The 13,855-nt window shown below is 41.0% G+C and overlaps 1 protein-coding gene and 1 long non-coding RNA gene across 4 annotated transcripts; one reads left to right on the top strand and one right to left on the bottom strand.

The window, feature by feature from the left end:
• Positions 1-1,043: 1,043 nt before the first annotated feature.
• On the top strand, positions 1,044-9,894 carry PSMG1 (proteasome assembly chaperone 1). Of its 3 annotated transcripts, XR_010473597.1 has the most exons (9): positions 1,044-1,310; positions 1,448-1,557; positions 3,103-3,254; positions 3,636-3,698; positions 6,146-6,344; positions 7,281-7,417; positions 8,508-8,613; positions 8,725-8,855; positions 9,400-9,894. XR_010473597.1 is itself a non-coding variant. In XM_021299537.2 (8 exons), exons 1-7 carry the CDS (start codon positions 1,180-1,182, stop codon positions 8,580-8,582), a joined length of 867 nt encoding a protein of 288 aa, XP_021155212.1. In that variant the 5' UTR covers positions 1,044-1,179; the 3' UTR covers positions 8,583-8,613; positions 8,725-9,894. The 3 variants fall into 3 exon arrangements, 1 of the variants encoding a protein (XP_021155212.1); XM_021299537.2 differs by having other exon boundaries at positions 8,725-9,894; XR_002424700.2 differs by having other exon boundaries at positions 1,045-1,310; positions 8,508-8,855.
• On the bottom strand, positions 3,126-3,544 carry LOC135579827 (uncharacterized). The gene is made up of 2 exons (XR_010473599.1): positions 3,406-3,544; positions 3,126-3,294 (listed from the first exon to the last, which is right to left on the bottom strand). It is a non-coding gene; the product is annotated as an uncharacterized LOC135579827 (long non-coding RNA).
• Positions 9,895-13,855: the final 3,961 nt, after the last annotated feature.

Raw genomic sequence — 13,855 nt, 5'->3', positions numbered from 1 at the left:
TTTCCATTTCTAATTCAGGCTTAGATTTTAAAAATACTTTCTCGCCCTTTTTTCACATGCTGTATTCTCTGTCATACTGCGGTCATATACTATGTGCTCATAGCGATCCCTGGCAGCTGGGAGGAGGTTCTGGTCTCTACTTACTGGCTGTGTGACTGAAACACGTTCTCAGCAAAGACTGGTTTGCATTTCCTAATTTTATACACAGAGACAGGTTGTGAAGAACCAGTAGAAAAAGATGTGATTAAACTGGAAAGGGACTTATGTTACTCTTCTGCCCTCTAAGAGTTTGATTTTTATTTCTTTTTAATGAGCATGCTTCCTCTTGCCAGAAATGGCTGGTGTCTTGCAGAAAGCAGTTCTGTTATGTTCCTGGTAACTTTAATCCTTCGGCCTTCTTTATTTGGTGTAGCTGTACTCAGGGAAGTGATGCAGTAGACCTGTAAAAGTAGTAGCTTTGTTTAAAGCTGCTTAATGTGGTGCATTTGTAAACTGTTGTGGTTTGGGTTTGTTGTTTTTGTTTTGTTTTGTTTTTGTTTTTTGTGGTATGGTTATGGTTTTTTGTTTGGTTTTTGGGGAGGTGCTTTGTTTTAAAGCAGGACCTTAATCTGGGATAGTGAACAGGCTAATGAGCAGCATGAACAGAGGAAGATAATAGTGCAGCACAGGAGTGTTAGGAGAATCGAATTATTTAGTATTAAAGACTTTTTTTTTTTTTGGTCCGCTTCTACATGTACATCATAAGTAAAGCTATACCTCAAACTGTAACGTCACTGCACTCTTATTTGCACGTCTGGTATGTTTAACCTTGCTGTATTTGGGCTTCAGTCCGTGTGTCCCCCGGGGGCTTCCGCGTTCGGGGGCTTTCCTCGTTCCTGGGCTGCCCCGTTGTACCGAAGGCAGAGAAGCCCAACCCGTGCCCTGCCGACCAGCGGCGGGGGAGCAGAGGCTGCGCCTCCCTGCTGCGGGTCCCCCGCCTTCACCCCGCTCTTCTTAGATTTCGCCGTGCAGCGGTACGGGGCTTGCAGCAGGGACGGGGGAACTCGGCCACCTCTGCGGCAGCTGCCGCCGCGGAAGCCGCCGGGGACCGGAGCGTTCCCGGGCGGAGCGGAACTCGGCGGTGCCGGCGAACCGGAGCGTCTGTGCGCGCAGGCGCGGTGAGCGGCGCGGTGAGCGGCCATGGCGACTTTCTTCGGGGAGGTGGTGGTGGCCCCGTCCCGTGCTGGCGTGGACGATGAGGAGTGGGCGGAGGAGGCCCGAGAGGAGACGCCCGAGGACCGGGAGATCCGCAGGGAGCTGGAGAAGAAAAGGTACCGGTCTGGCGGGGCAGCCCGGCCGCTTTCCTCGCCGCTGCGCTGCGGCCTCCGCGACGGACCTCCGGGGGCGGCCTGGGCTGGGCCCTGGGCCCGGGGGTCGCTGCGCCACCGCCCTGCGCCTCTTTTACCAGGGAGATCGACGTCCTGTGGACCCTGAAGTCGGGCGCCTCCTTGGAGAGCTCTGCCGACCAGCCGCTCGTGTGCTCGAAATTCATCGTGGCGATAGGACACAACGCTGCAGGTATGTGGTGCTGTGAACCGCGAAACCGAACCTGCTGAGAGTGTAAAATACTGGCGTTCTCTTGGTGTTGGCCGAATTTGAGAAGGCTGGAATTTGGAATCTGCTTTAGGTGAACCTGATTTGGCAGCTGAGTTGGACTATATGGTCTCCCGATGTCCCTTCCAACCCCAACCATTCTGTGATTCTGTGGAAGAAAGTGTGAGTGTGCCAGGACACTCCCTTTGCCATACTCGCTCTGCGTGCCCCAGGCCATAGTTCATCGTGTGTCTCTGTTGGGCTAAGGTCCTTACGGGTGTTCAGCCCCTCATTTAGGGGGCACAGTTTGAACCCTGCGGCAGCTGGGCCATCCCGAGAAAGCTGAAGTTGGTCTGTGCGTGTGAGACACGGGGTTTGTTCTGGCTGCTTGTTCCTCCTGTCAGATCGCAGTGAAATTATACATTTTCAGTTGAAGTATGTTTTGGTTTTGGATTTTAGTTGGAACGACCCCCCTTTCCCTTTGTCTGACACTTGTTCGGTAGACTTTCCTGGATTACTTGTTAATTGGCAGAAGTTTTCTTCTAGAGTAGTGAGTTGCTTAGTGCAGACTAGTGTTTTGAAGTAGGGATCTGTCAAAAACATAACAAAAACATTACTATGTTTTGTTATGTCAAAAACATAACATTGTAAGTCAATAAGCTGCAATTTCCTTAACTTCTAATGAACAGTGACTTTTTACTTTTTTCCTTGACCAGTCAGTCCCTTTTTTATATGATAATTCTCCACTTCTTCAAAATGCCTTTTTTTGAGATGGGTATTTACTGATTAGGCCTAGAATCTTGAAATGCTCTCTCCCCTTCCCACACACACTTACCAAGGTCTTGAGTTTTTTAATAGCTGTTTCCCTGTGAACATAAAGAAGTTTTATTTCTTCATTATATTTAGGTCACATCTAGATGACATGTAGGTGATTGATATCAATGTTAACTTTGGTAACTTGTTTTTTGTTTTTTCAGTTTTCCCCTTGAAAAACAGTTACAGATATTTCAGATGTGTCTTCCATTTAACAGTAATTTTTGACAGGAATTTGATTTATGAACATTTGATTTAGGATCTCTTTTTGCCCTAAGTCATGCATCGTCTCTTCTCTGCTTCCTAGAGCCAGTGTAATAGTTCTGCCTTATGTGTTCAGTGATTTTGTTTTTTTCTGAGAAGTCTGTTGTATCTGGTATGTCAAGAAATATTAAAGACTGAATATTTACATCCTTAAAGTGTAATAAAGGAATCAAAGTTGACCGTAGTGATATAATTTCTAAGAATACATGTTTTTGATGGTAGTGATCTCTGTACACAGAACTGCTCTTCATCTTTTAAGTCTTGATATGCTGAGGTTGTTCTCATTCTTGGTCTTTGCTGCATTTGGTCAATAAATGTATGTCAATAAAAATCAGTTATTACATTTTAAAAAACTTGAGATTGCAAAGAAACAATCTAATTCAGTTCAGGTATTTATTTGTAGAACAGAGATTTTATTAGATATAAACCATCAGTATTTATTGTTTTTTGCAGCTTTCCTGTCTTCTTTTATTCTGGATTCTGTATGTTGGGAAGTAGTTGGAGTTGTGAAGCTGTGGAATGAGTGGTGTCGAACATCCAACACAACAAATGTCCTCCCGACAGATTCTTTCTGCTTGTTCTACCGATTAATATCGGATCCGACAGTAAGTGACTTATGCGTTAATTCCTCTGTATTTTAGCTTTCTGAAAAAACAACTTTTTTCCAGCCCTTATGCTGCCCAGGACAAAGCAAGCATTAAGGCTAGAGTATTGTGGATTAATCTCGCAAAATATCTCAAGTGTAATTTTGCTCACCAAAATTATTTGAAGTTCTGGCATGTGAAATTCCGTGCAAAGATGATATATAAGAGCCTGATTGTTTCACATCAGCTGTGAATGGACAATTATTGTTGAAATAGAGTTGAAGAAGCCGAAGAAAACTGAGCAGGTTGTTGGCTGAAGTCACATCATCTTTGCATGTGATTGTGAGCTGTTGCTGTGCTGTTCAAACCACTTGCTTATGCAACTTTTCTTCTTTTTTTAAGGTTTTGTTGTGCCAGTGTAGTTGCTACGTTGCTGAGGATCAACAGTTCCAGTGGCTTGAAAAGGTAAAACTAGCAAGACAACAAATTGAGTAATGAAATTTTATGGGTGGGGGATCTTCAACTTAGTACAAGTGCCTCTTCTTCTCTGATATTCTCAACATGACAGCGTTATAAATAACTGTTTTCCCTGTGGTTTTCTTTTCTTAAATATTCAATAAATGAATAAATTTACTGTCTGCAGATTCTGTGAAATGCCTTTCTGGAATGTATCAGTTGTATCTGCTGTAACGTAACAACTTTGTGCAATAACTTCTTTTGGACAGATTCAGTTTTGTTGCCCTTAACTATTTTTCAAACCTTTTTCTTGTTTGGCTTAAATTTTCCGTGGCTTACTGAGGCTCTGGGAGAATCCCTCCTTAAAAAATAATAACTGCATTTGTATAGCTGTGAAGTGATCACCAGACAAGCCTGTTGTGAAACTCATGATGTACGATATCTTTACTAATGGGTGTGTTCTGTTCCTTTCACAAGGAGGAACTCTAAAGGTGCCTCCAGAGCAATATCTGCCCCGTTTGTTCGTAGACATAGTATGCCAGGTGCCTCACCCCGGCATCACACGAGTGCTGCTGGGTCATTCGGGTCCCTCATTAAAATCTACATGGTGATATTCAAACATAAACTGGAGGGTGTGAAATGTTCTGGCTGTCGATTTCTCTTTACAGATTTGGGTCAGTGCTTAGCCTGAGGGGAGTATGGCTTGTTTTGTCTTGCTGTCTGTCTGCTAACACACCTTCCTTTAAATCTCTGCTGATCTGATGAAGCTGTTACTTGATGCTGAAGTTGTGTAGGGCTGTGGCTAGAGATACAAACAGCGGGATAAAAAGCGGTGTGTCCATCCGCCGGGAGCAAGTTCTCAGCTTGAGCTGAGTGACAGCTGCTCAGCTGGCCCAGCCGGCCTGTTGGAGGGATTTCTTGGTTGGGAGGGAGAACCACACGAGCATCTCGGTGTGAGGGAGCCAGAGGGATCAGGGGAAGGCGAAGAGGATGGAAAACCAGCATAACTTCACTGAGCAAAACAGGGATTTCAGACCCAAGCTTGTGGAAAACTAGCCCTTTGTGGTTCCTTGGCTTGTTGAAGAGTTTAATTCACTTTGGTGGAGAGTCATGGTTCACTTAAAAGTTTATAAATCCTAAGGCCCTAATATTTTGGTTTTGCTATATTCCACACATTTTTGCACTTCATTTAAACTGGGATTACAAAAGAAAGATGATTGTGGTTTTGCTGTCTTCTGTTTGTGTTTTTCCAGCTTTTTGCATGTGTTATATCAAGTGTGGGTGTTTATGAACAGTAGGAGTGTACGGTTTTTACCAAGTCAATGTTCTTGAGTATTTTTGGACTTCATGGTTATTGATATTTTTAAATGTGCGGCAGAAATGTTGTGCTGGTAATCTTCTGCTTTTAGTGTGAGTTACAGAACTGTTCTGTGTGCTTTGTAAATTCTGATTCACTGAGCATCTTCACATTCTCTATGGGTCTGATTTTTACCTCTGTATGTGTTTTCTCAGTAAGTGATCACTGACAAAATGAGAACATACAGACTAAAGTTTTGCATTAATGCATACCAGCCAGTGTTTCCAATGAAATAGATATATTGTAAATTGAAACTATGTGAAAACTGAAAAGTTATGTCAGTTTTAAATTATGCTGGTAACACACTGATGTGAGGGAACAGTCAGCTTCCCTCTGGGATTCCTACCCCATACAGAAACAGGCGAGTGTCTGTAATGTTTACCAAATTCCCTATTGCCTTGTTAAACGTAATTCTGAAGAGGGCAGTGTAAAGGGAAGGTGCAGGTTTATGATGCTTCTGTTCATTTTGACATACGTTCTTTAAAAACAGTGGAGCGCTGTGCAGCATGTTGGTTTCTGATGGCATGCAATAGATCCATGTTAGATGTTTTGTACAATGTTTTTGAAACACTCTTCTTTGAGTTTGAGGAAAGCTGGAGAAAATAAGGTTCTCTTTGTCAACTCTCAATTCTACTTGAATATAATTACATAAAATCTGAATATTTAAAATGAAGACTCTCTTTTAGGTACTACAGAACATCTGGTGAGCACAATTTCAAGTGTCTTGCACCTTCCTGTCATAAGCAGCCTGGTTTTATTTGGAAGTCTTTTCTTTCTGCGATCACCATTAATAAAAATAGTAAATCTTAGGATATTTGCAGGTGAACAGGAGATGTTGAAAACCTAAGGCCTCTGAAGAAAATTATAGGCTTGATAAATACGTTAGCTGGTGGTTGTTTTTTTTTTTTGTATCTCTGTCCCAAGAGCAATGCATGTGAAAGTTCTACCTGAAGTTTGTGATTTAAATTTTAGTTGATCCTGCAAACCTGAGTTGAACTACTGTTTGCCATCTGTACTGAAATTGAAACAAATCTTTGTGTTTATATGCTTTTATTGTGAGAAGATAAATTTTGCTCATGTATTAACGTTTTTATTTCAGGTTTTTGGCTGTATGCAAAAGGAGGGCTTGCAAGTAACCATTCTTTCAACGTGTCCTGTAGCTGATTATAAAACTCAGGAATCCACTTTAACACTTCCAGCGCCGTTTCTGAAAGCCTTGAAGACAAAAGAATTCAAAGAGCAGATCTGCTGCCCACTGCTGGAACAACCCAACATTGTGCGAGATCTTCCTGCTGCTGGTATCGTGCAGTTCCAGTTCTTTACTATGCTGCTGGTGGCAACACAAAGTTCACTTTGAAGAGCATCCCATTGCAATTAGAATTTTCACTTAATTGTGTGAGCTAGCTAGCAAGTTAGCTTTTTGAAAATTAATTCCTAACAGTTCGACATCTTATATGTTGCCTTGTAAAATAGGGACAAATTTCAAAACCACCCACAGATCATTTTACCCCTTATGTGTAGAACATAAGCACTAACAAATTCTTCAGTATAGCCTCACAAAGCATATTGTGTATTGGGGTTTTTGAGCATTTTACCTATGAACCAAGTATGTTTTACTCAGTTGTTTTCATCTAAGCGTCCAACCTGAGGCTCAAAAAGTCCTTTCTTTGTATTACAGGTGAAGTCAGTTTTACAGTTTTCAGTTTTATTACATAAAGTAATAAAAACCTGAGGCTTTTCATTATAGAGTACCTAATTAGTCATGGCATCATGAGGAAAAACTTGTCTGGCAGGAGCTATAAGTGGGTGATTTTTCTAAGAAAAGTTTATCTTGTTTGCATTTCTTTATGTTTGGTTGGGGTCTTTCTTGTTGTTTTGGGTTTCATGGTTGGTTTGTTTGTTGGTTTGGTTGTTTCAGGATTTTGAGGGTCTTTTGTTTGGTTGTTTTTTTACGGAAGCTCATGTTAGTTTTGTTTACCAATAATGCACAGTTTCCAGTTAAGGTATTTGCCAGGAAAAAAATACCAGCTGCCTTTTACTAATTTTTGGTGGTTTGTTGTTTTGTGTACCTGAAGAATGAGGGGTGGCTGGTCTGGCAGCCAGTATCCTGAGTAGATAATTTATAAACTTCCATGCTTTTGAAGTTCTGGCCAGACCAAATGTGCTTTTATAGACAGAGCTGCAATTCCTTCTCTGTTGAATGTAACACACATTTTCTTTTGCCTTGTATTTAGTTTTGAGCTATTGTCAAGTGTGGCAGATTCCTGCAGTGTTGTATCAGTGTTACACTGATGGCATCAAGCTGGACACAGTTACTATTGAAGCGTTCAAGCCTCTGCTTTCCTGTGAAATCCTGAACAGTTTAGTCAAGGTAAAATTTCATATTTAAAAATTAATGGGAGGTTTGGTCTGTTTTGGTCTGTGTTTCATCTCTTGCATTCTGCTGATGTGTGTAATGTACAGAAATGTGCAGACTTTATTGACAGAGGCCAATGATTTCTGGTATTAGTACCTGCTGTAACTATTTACATCTGTTTATAAGTTGCTTAGAAATAATGAATCTACAGATTCCTTACAAACTTCGTTTTGACTTTTCAGGCTCCTCTAGTGGTATTAGTGTGTCAGGGAGGGATTTCTTGTGATTGTTTAAGCTGCAGTTTGCTTTCAAGGTGTCTCGTCTTGAAACGTTTAAGTATAGATGTTTCACATTCTACATTAATGTGCAAGAATGTTCTAGCTCTGTCTAGTGCAGTGCATGAAAGCTGCTTGAGAAATTTATTTTGACCTATAACTTCCCTCTGAATTTCTAAAGATGATTCCTCACAGTTTTGCACTGTAGGTACTAAAGTGAATGTTTTGCCCCTTTCTGAAATGTTTTTAATTGAAGTGTTTGTTCAAAACACTCTCCTCAGTTTTGCCAGTTGAACTTACGTTTACATGACAGAGGAGGTTTATGTGTACTGTTATTTCAGCTTTAAATATGGGAATTGTGACTTAGTTTTCATTGCAGCTTATACTGGTCTGCTAAATGAGTCTAACAGGCTAGTATGTAAATGTTTAAACTCTGAAGGAAAAAAAACACCAAATATGCAGGCTCTTCCTTTCCTACAAAAGCGAGGAGGAATGCAAATTAACAAATCCCATTCTGTGGTTGAACTGCAAATTCATTTGGAGTCTTAAGCAGATCTCTGGACCACCCTTGGAGGTGTCTAAAAAAACATATAGATGAGGTTCTTAGGGACATGGTTTAGTGCCAGAGGTAGGTTATGGTTGGACTTGATGATCTTGAGGGTCTCTTCCAACCAAAATGATTCAGAATACCTGAGGTTTGCTCACAGTTAACATTTTAATCAAACTGATATTCAGAGAAATGAAAATTGGAATAGGGGACACTGAAACTTTTCTGTGTTGTTTTGTTTCCAGCAATGTAGCTAATGCAAATAATCTCTTCCTTTTCCTAGGATGTATCTGAAAGCACAAAGATTTTGAAGAAGTTACTGACGACCAATGAAATTCACAATAATATCTATATCTAAAGAGGACATCTATGGCACAGACTGTACTTCCGTAAACACCAGTTTATTCTGTAGAGGATACTTCGGAATTGTAATCGTTTCCTTAAAAGTGGAATAAATTCCAGTAGATTTTTACTTTTACACTCATTTTTGTTATTTTCAGATTCATCACTGCAAACAGGTGTATCTGCATGGCTTAGGAGATTTTCGTCTGGAGCAATTTTAGGGAAGATACCGTGAATATGAAAAGCAACTTCTGTTGGCAACTTCAGTCCTTGAGGAGGAGCCGTGGAGGTGCAGGAGCATTCTCTGCTGTCACATCTCTTGCAACAGTGGGAACCTCTCCCAGTGCAGCGGGGTGGTGGGCGTGCAAGCTGCTTCAGCTGGATTCATCAGGCCAAACTGATTTAATCTGTCCACTTTAAAGCTCTGAATTGCTGACAATGGTAGGAATAGTACCAGTTTTTTTATGCAGAGTGTGTGATTTTTAGAGGAAAGCAAAAGTTCAAGTTTTGAAAGTGTCTCGAAAAGTTCTCTGAAAGTTGGTAACAATTTCAGTAGCGTATTTAAAATATTTTTTAGGATTGTCATGCAGTTCCGACTTGCATATATCCTCTGTTAAATTTAACATTTTGTTTAAGAAAATGGTGTTGAAGATAGTATATCTGTTGCTACCAGGTATTTCACTGGTGGTGTCACTGCACAGAGATCTTTAAATTGCACGTATCTTATCCTTTTGGAACAAAAGGATAACAGCTTCAAAGTTCTCTGCTAAGTTTAACTTTGACTTACACTGGGTGCCCAGTGGACAATTTTGAACAATGTTTTCCTTCAACAGAACTGTCATCCCTTCGGTTTTGAAAGTGGTTGGCTCAGTCACCATCCACTGAAGCAAGAAACCCCTGGCTTCAGCAGACCCGCAGCAGCTTCTGGTTTGGAAATTTTTTAGCTGCGCGCTGTATCGCAGTTTCAACATCAATAGAATGTTCTTGATGTGGACTAAGTACAAGCTTAGACATTGATTTTAACTTTCTCTTAATATCAGTACAGATAAACAACTGTTGCTTTAAGTGGTACTGTATTTTGGAACAAATTCTGAAGCATAAAGTACAGGACATTGATCCTTTTGTTTTGTTTCCCATTTCTGTGCAGCATTTTAATTAAAACCTGTTTGTATGCCTGATCTGAGCAGAGAATTCTGTTGTTCTGAAAGAGTTGCACATTGTCTGCACCATTTTCTTACTTGTGTACTGAATGTGTTTGATTCATAATAAATGAAGTACATAATAATATCTTTAATAATAAATATGCAGGCTCTTATAGGAACTGTAAATATTCTTCTAGTATTGGTTTTATCACCCACGCAGTTTGCAGTGTTTCAAAACAGTTATCCTTTGAATTATAATTCAGTTTTTGGTACCTGGGTTTATGCTGAGGTGTGAGAATACTCTTAAAGACCTTGAATAAAAGTGGCAAAAAAAACACTCCAGCAGCTTGGAAGATAAAATTAGAAAGACCGAAAACAGGCGTATTGGCAGAATATTCCGGCAGCTGATGATTCTTGCTTCAAAGGGTGTGATAGCTCTCCATAGCTGGAAATGTTTATGTAGAGTGTGGTGCTTTTTCTGTTGGATAGTACCAAGCCAGTGGTTTCACCGTGTGTATCCAGGAATAATTCTGTGACCCCCATTACAGATGAAGTCAAGCTCTGTGCAGCGCTCCTCTCTGGTGTGAAACTGTATAGTCAGAGCACGTGCACAGCGTGTAGTCAGTACAGCTCTCCCTCATCCATGTCAGCTGGATTGCGCTGTAAAAACTTGAAATGTCAGCCTTTTCCAGTGCACAGTACTATAGGGGAGTGAAAGAAGATACTTCAATTTAAAATTCCTTCTATCTTCCATAATTTGGTGGATGAAGTAGCTCATATTCACCCCCTTAAAACAAGTAGTTCTGGAAGCAACAGAACTAGTGATGCCTGAATATCTAATAAAATAGTGTTGGCTGAAGATTTTTTTCGTATTTAAACATTGCTAAGTTCTATGCTCCCCAGTATCTAGTAAGAGCCTGCAATAAAAATTTGTTTCAAACAGCTGCTGGTTTTTGTAAGCCTTGTGGAAGTGTATAAACTTAAAAATCTTTTGTCAAATGTGGCAGATGGCTTCAAAAGTTCTGGGGGTAGAAGTGCATTCTTGCCTGCATGTCTGAACTGTGATTGTAGAAGACTTGTTTCCTTAAGGTATTGGGCTAAATGCAAATAATGAAACCAGACAGAGTAAGCTATTAGACTAGAAGAATTTTCAGTTTTCAAATAATCTGAGCCACTTGCTACCCATATTTTTTTTGGATAACATAGACCTGTCTTCTTCTTTCTTGCAAACCAGGGACACAGCCTCTTCTTGAGTCTAATCTGGTTTATTGTGCTACAGGATATATTGGGTAGGCAGACGTGTTCTGTCTTTCCTCGAAGGCCATGACTCAAAGGTGATCTACCTGACCTAATTCTTAAGTCTGGAATCACACAGTATCACAGTATGTTTGGGATTGGAAGGGACCTCAAAAGATCATCTAGTCCAATCCCCCTGCCGGAGCAGGAACACCTAGGTGAGGTTACACAGGAAGGTGTCCAGGCAGGTCTTGAATGTCTCCAGGGAAGGAGACTCCACAACCCCCCCGGGCAGCCTGTTCCAGTGCTCTGTTACCCTCACTGAGAAGTTGTTTCTTCTCAAATTTAAGTGGAAACTCTTGTGTTCCAGTTTGCACCCATTATGCCTTGCCCTATCATTGATTGTCACCAAGAAGAGCCTGGCTCCATCCTCGTGACACTCACCCTTTATATATTTGTAAACATTAATAAGGTCACCCCTCAGTCTCCTCCAAGCTGAAGAGACCCAGCTCCCTCAGCCTTTCTTCATGAGGGAGATGCTCCCTTCATCATCTTTGTTGCCCTGGGCTGGGCTCTCTCCAGCAGTTCCCTGTCCTTCTTGAACTGAGGGTCCCAGAAGTGAAGCTCCTTGGGTTTTAGCTTGTAACATGTTTGTGTTTGCAGTTCGGGTGTATGACTACAGGACTGTACAGACATAGTTAGAAGATAATGTCCAAGCCAGAAATCTGGATTTTATTTGTATTTGTTACAAAACCTCCACATTTGAATGCCCAGAACAGCAATATACCTGCTACTCTGCTTTAATTTTTCCCTGTGGTTGTTGTGGTCGCATCAAGTGCAGTGACTCTCCAGTAATAAAATTCTTGCAGCCTTTTGAAAATCCAGCATGAAAACACGCACTCTGCTTCCTGAGCTCTTCTCTAGCCCATGATGTTCCTTCTGGATTTAACGTGATGTACCAGTTCTTCCTGTGCCATTTCTCCCTCCTGTGTGCCATCAGCAGAAACACTGGCACTATGCACAAATGTTCCTGTTGGAACCCCAGCCTTTTGTGGCACTGAAGCAGGGGGTGTTAGAGCTCACATCCTAGAGGTTGCTGTCAGTGGTTGCCTCACATCCAGTAATGTGCTCCCCAAAACTCATTCATGTACCTCTGCATTCCAGCTGCACAACAGAGGTGCAGCAGAAAAGTGTTACTCTTCCATCAGTCCATCCTTGGCCCCACATATGATGCACCTCTCTGTCCCCTTCTTATGTGAAAGTCTCCTCACCTTACTGCATGTCTCCAGCAAACAGTTTAAGCCTTCCTTGACTCCAGCCTTCCCAGGCTGCCAGCAAGTATCTTGGGCTCTGCCCTGCAAACTGCTTTCTTGCCAAAGCCTAAGAGCAATAACCTCACTTATGACATGTAATTTTATAATTTCTATGCCAAGAACTGTATTAAGACATTCCGGAAGTCAAGCAGGCAAGATTTAAGAAAATCCTGGAAGTTTGCCCTGTAAATTTTAATTCAGTCCCCACCTAATGCCTGAAGGCATTTGTGTTTTTAATTACATTGGGCACTTTTTCCTGGATAAAGTTGCCCATTTACGACAATGTGGAGCAGAGGAGGCTCAGGATGAGATTGCTGGTTTCATTTCTCTTCCCTTGGAGAGTGTGGCAACTAAGGCGAGTGAGTATTCTAATGGCCCATAAAGGAGTGATTTGTTTTGCCGCAACTTCAGACAGGAGTTTCTTCAGTAATGCTGGGTGAGCCCTGCAAGTGACAATTTGGCACGCAGCTGGTATCTGTGTGTTTTGTGGCTGAACAAGCTGAGGTACCTGGAGCCTGACTTGCTGACGTGTTGAGCACTCACAAGATGAGTTGTAAGAACAAAGCTGGATCAGGATGGTGAAAGTCGAAATCGAATTATTATAGTGAAACCTGAAATGTTTGAAACATTGCAGGTAATGAAAAATATTTTTAAAAAGGCAAGCATTTTGTTCAACCTCAGATGTTCTGGGTTTTTTTAAATGTTCTGTCTCTAAAACACTGAAAAATAGAAATTAGCTGAGAATAAAATTAAAGTAGGAGAAATTAATTATTTTTTTCAGTGCTATCAGATATGCATTTTTTTCTCTTTAAATATTTTAGACTGGAAGTCTTAACAGCTGCCGCATGTAACAGCAACCAACATTAATTGTCACCTCTATCTAGCTGAGTGACATCAGATCTTCGAAGTAAGACTTGCTTACTTTATAGAAAACACTGAGATGCTGTTGATAGATATCCTAGAATAGTTTATGAGGAAAAGTACTTGAGAATTCCACACAACAAATACTGTGGGAAACCGTTAACTTGCGGAGGACAAAAATGCCCAGCACTTTTTCCATTTTGATAGCGAGGTATCCTGAGATGTTTTCAGTGAGGGTAGAGCACCATGGACCTCGAACAGTGTGGATGTGGAAGAAAGCTAAAGGTTGAATGGCAGGCTATAGTCTCAAGTTTTTTACTTTCAAATAATTCCATAACCAGATGTTTAAATGTTTTGTGTCTGAGATGCTAGGTACTTCCCTGGGTAATTACTTTAAAGTAGAAAATGTATTTTAAGAATGTGATGTACCTTCAAAGGGCAGTTTCTTAACATTAGCATTTACTGAAAAGACCACGGGTTCTTCCCATGTTTTAATCAGAGGATTACTGCATGCTTTCATACGCTAAACCTACTATATTGCTTGTGTTCAGGATTGATATTTTAATTCTTCTGTTAGGTCTGATTTGGACTTGGATCCCTTTTCATTAAAGGAAACAAAAGCTCTCTTTTTTTCCATCAGCTCTATAGACTTTAAAGTCAATATGCTGTTTCATAGGGAATTAACAAAAGGGGGAATAAGCGTACTAGAATCACAGTCACTAAAGGCAGCAGTTTGA

The sequence above is a fragment of the Columba livia genome, chromosome 1 (assembly GCF_036013475.1).
Source record: "Columba livia isolate bColLiv1 breed racing homer chromosome 1, bColLiv1.pat.W.v2, whole genome shotgun sequence".
NCBI classification, from domain to species: Eukaryota; Metazoa; Chordata; class Aves; order Columbiformes; family Columbidae; genus Columba; species Columba livia.
This window is presented reverse-complemented; position numbering and strand designations above follow the sequence as displayed.

Coding starts and splice junctions, on each gene's coding strand:
- PSMG1 (XM_021299537.2), top strand. CDS start 1,180: ATGGCGACTTTCTTCGGGGAGGTGGTGGTGGCCCCGTCCCGTGCTGGC. Junction 3,255..3,635: donor GATTAATATCGGATCCGACA/GTAAGTGACTTA, acceptor TCTTTTTTTAAG/GTTTTGTTGTGCCAGTGTAG. Junction 7,418..8,507: donor TCCTGAACAGTTTAGTCAAG/GTAAAATTTCAT, acceptor TCCTTTTCCTAG/GATGTATCTGAAAGCACAAA.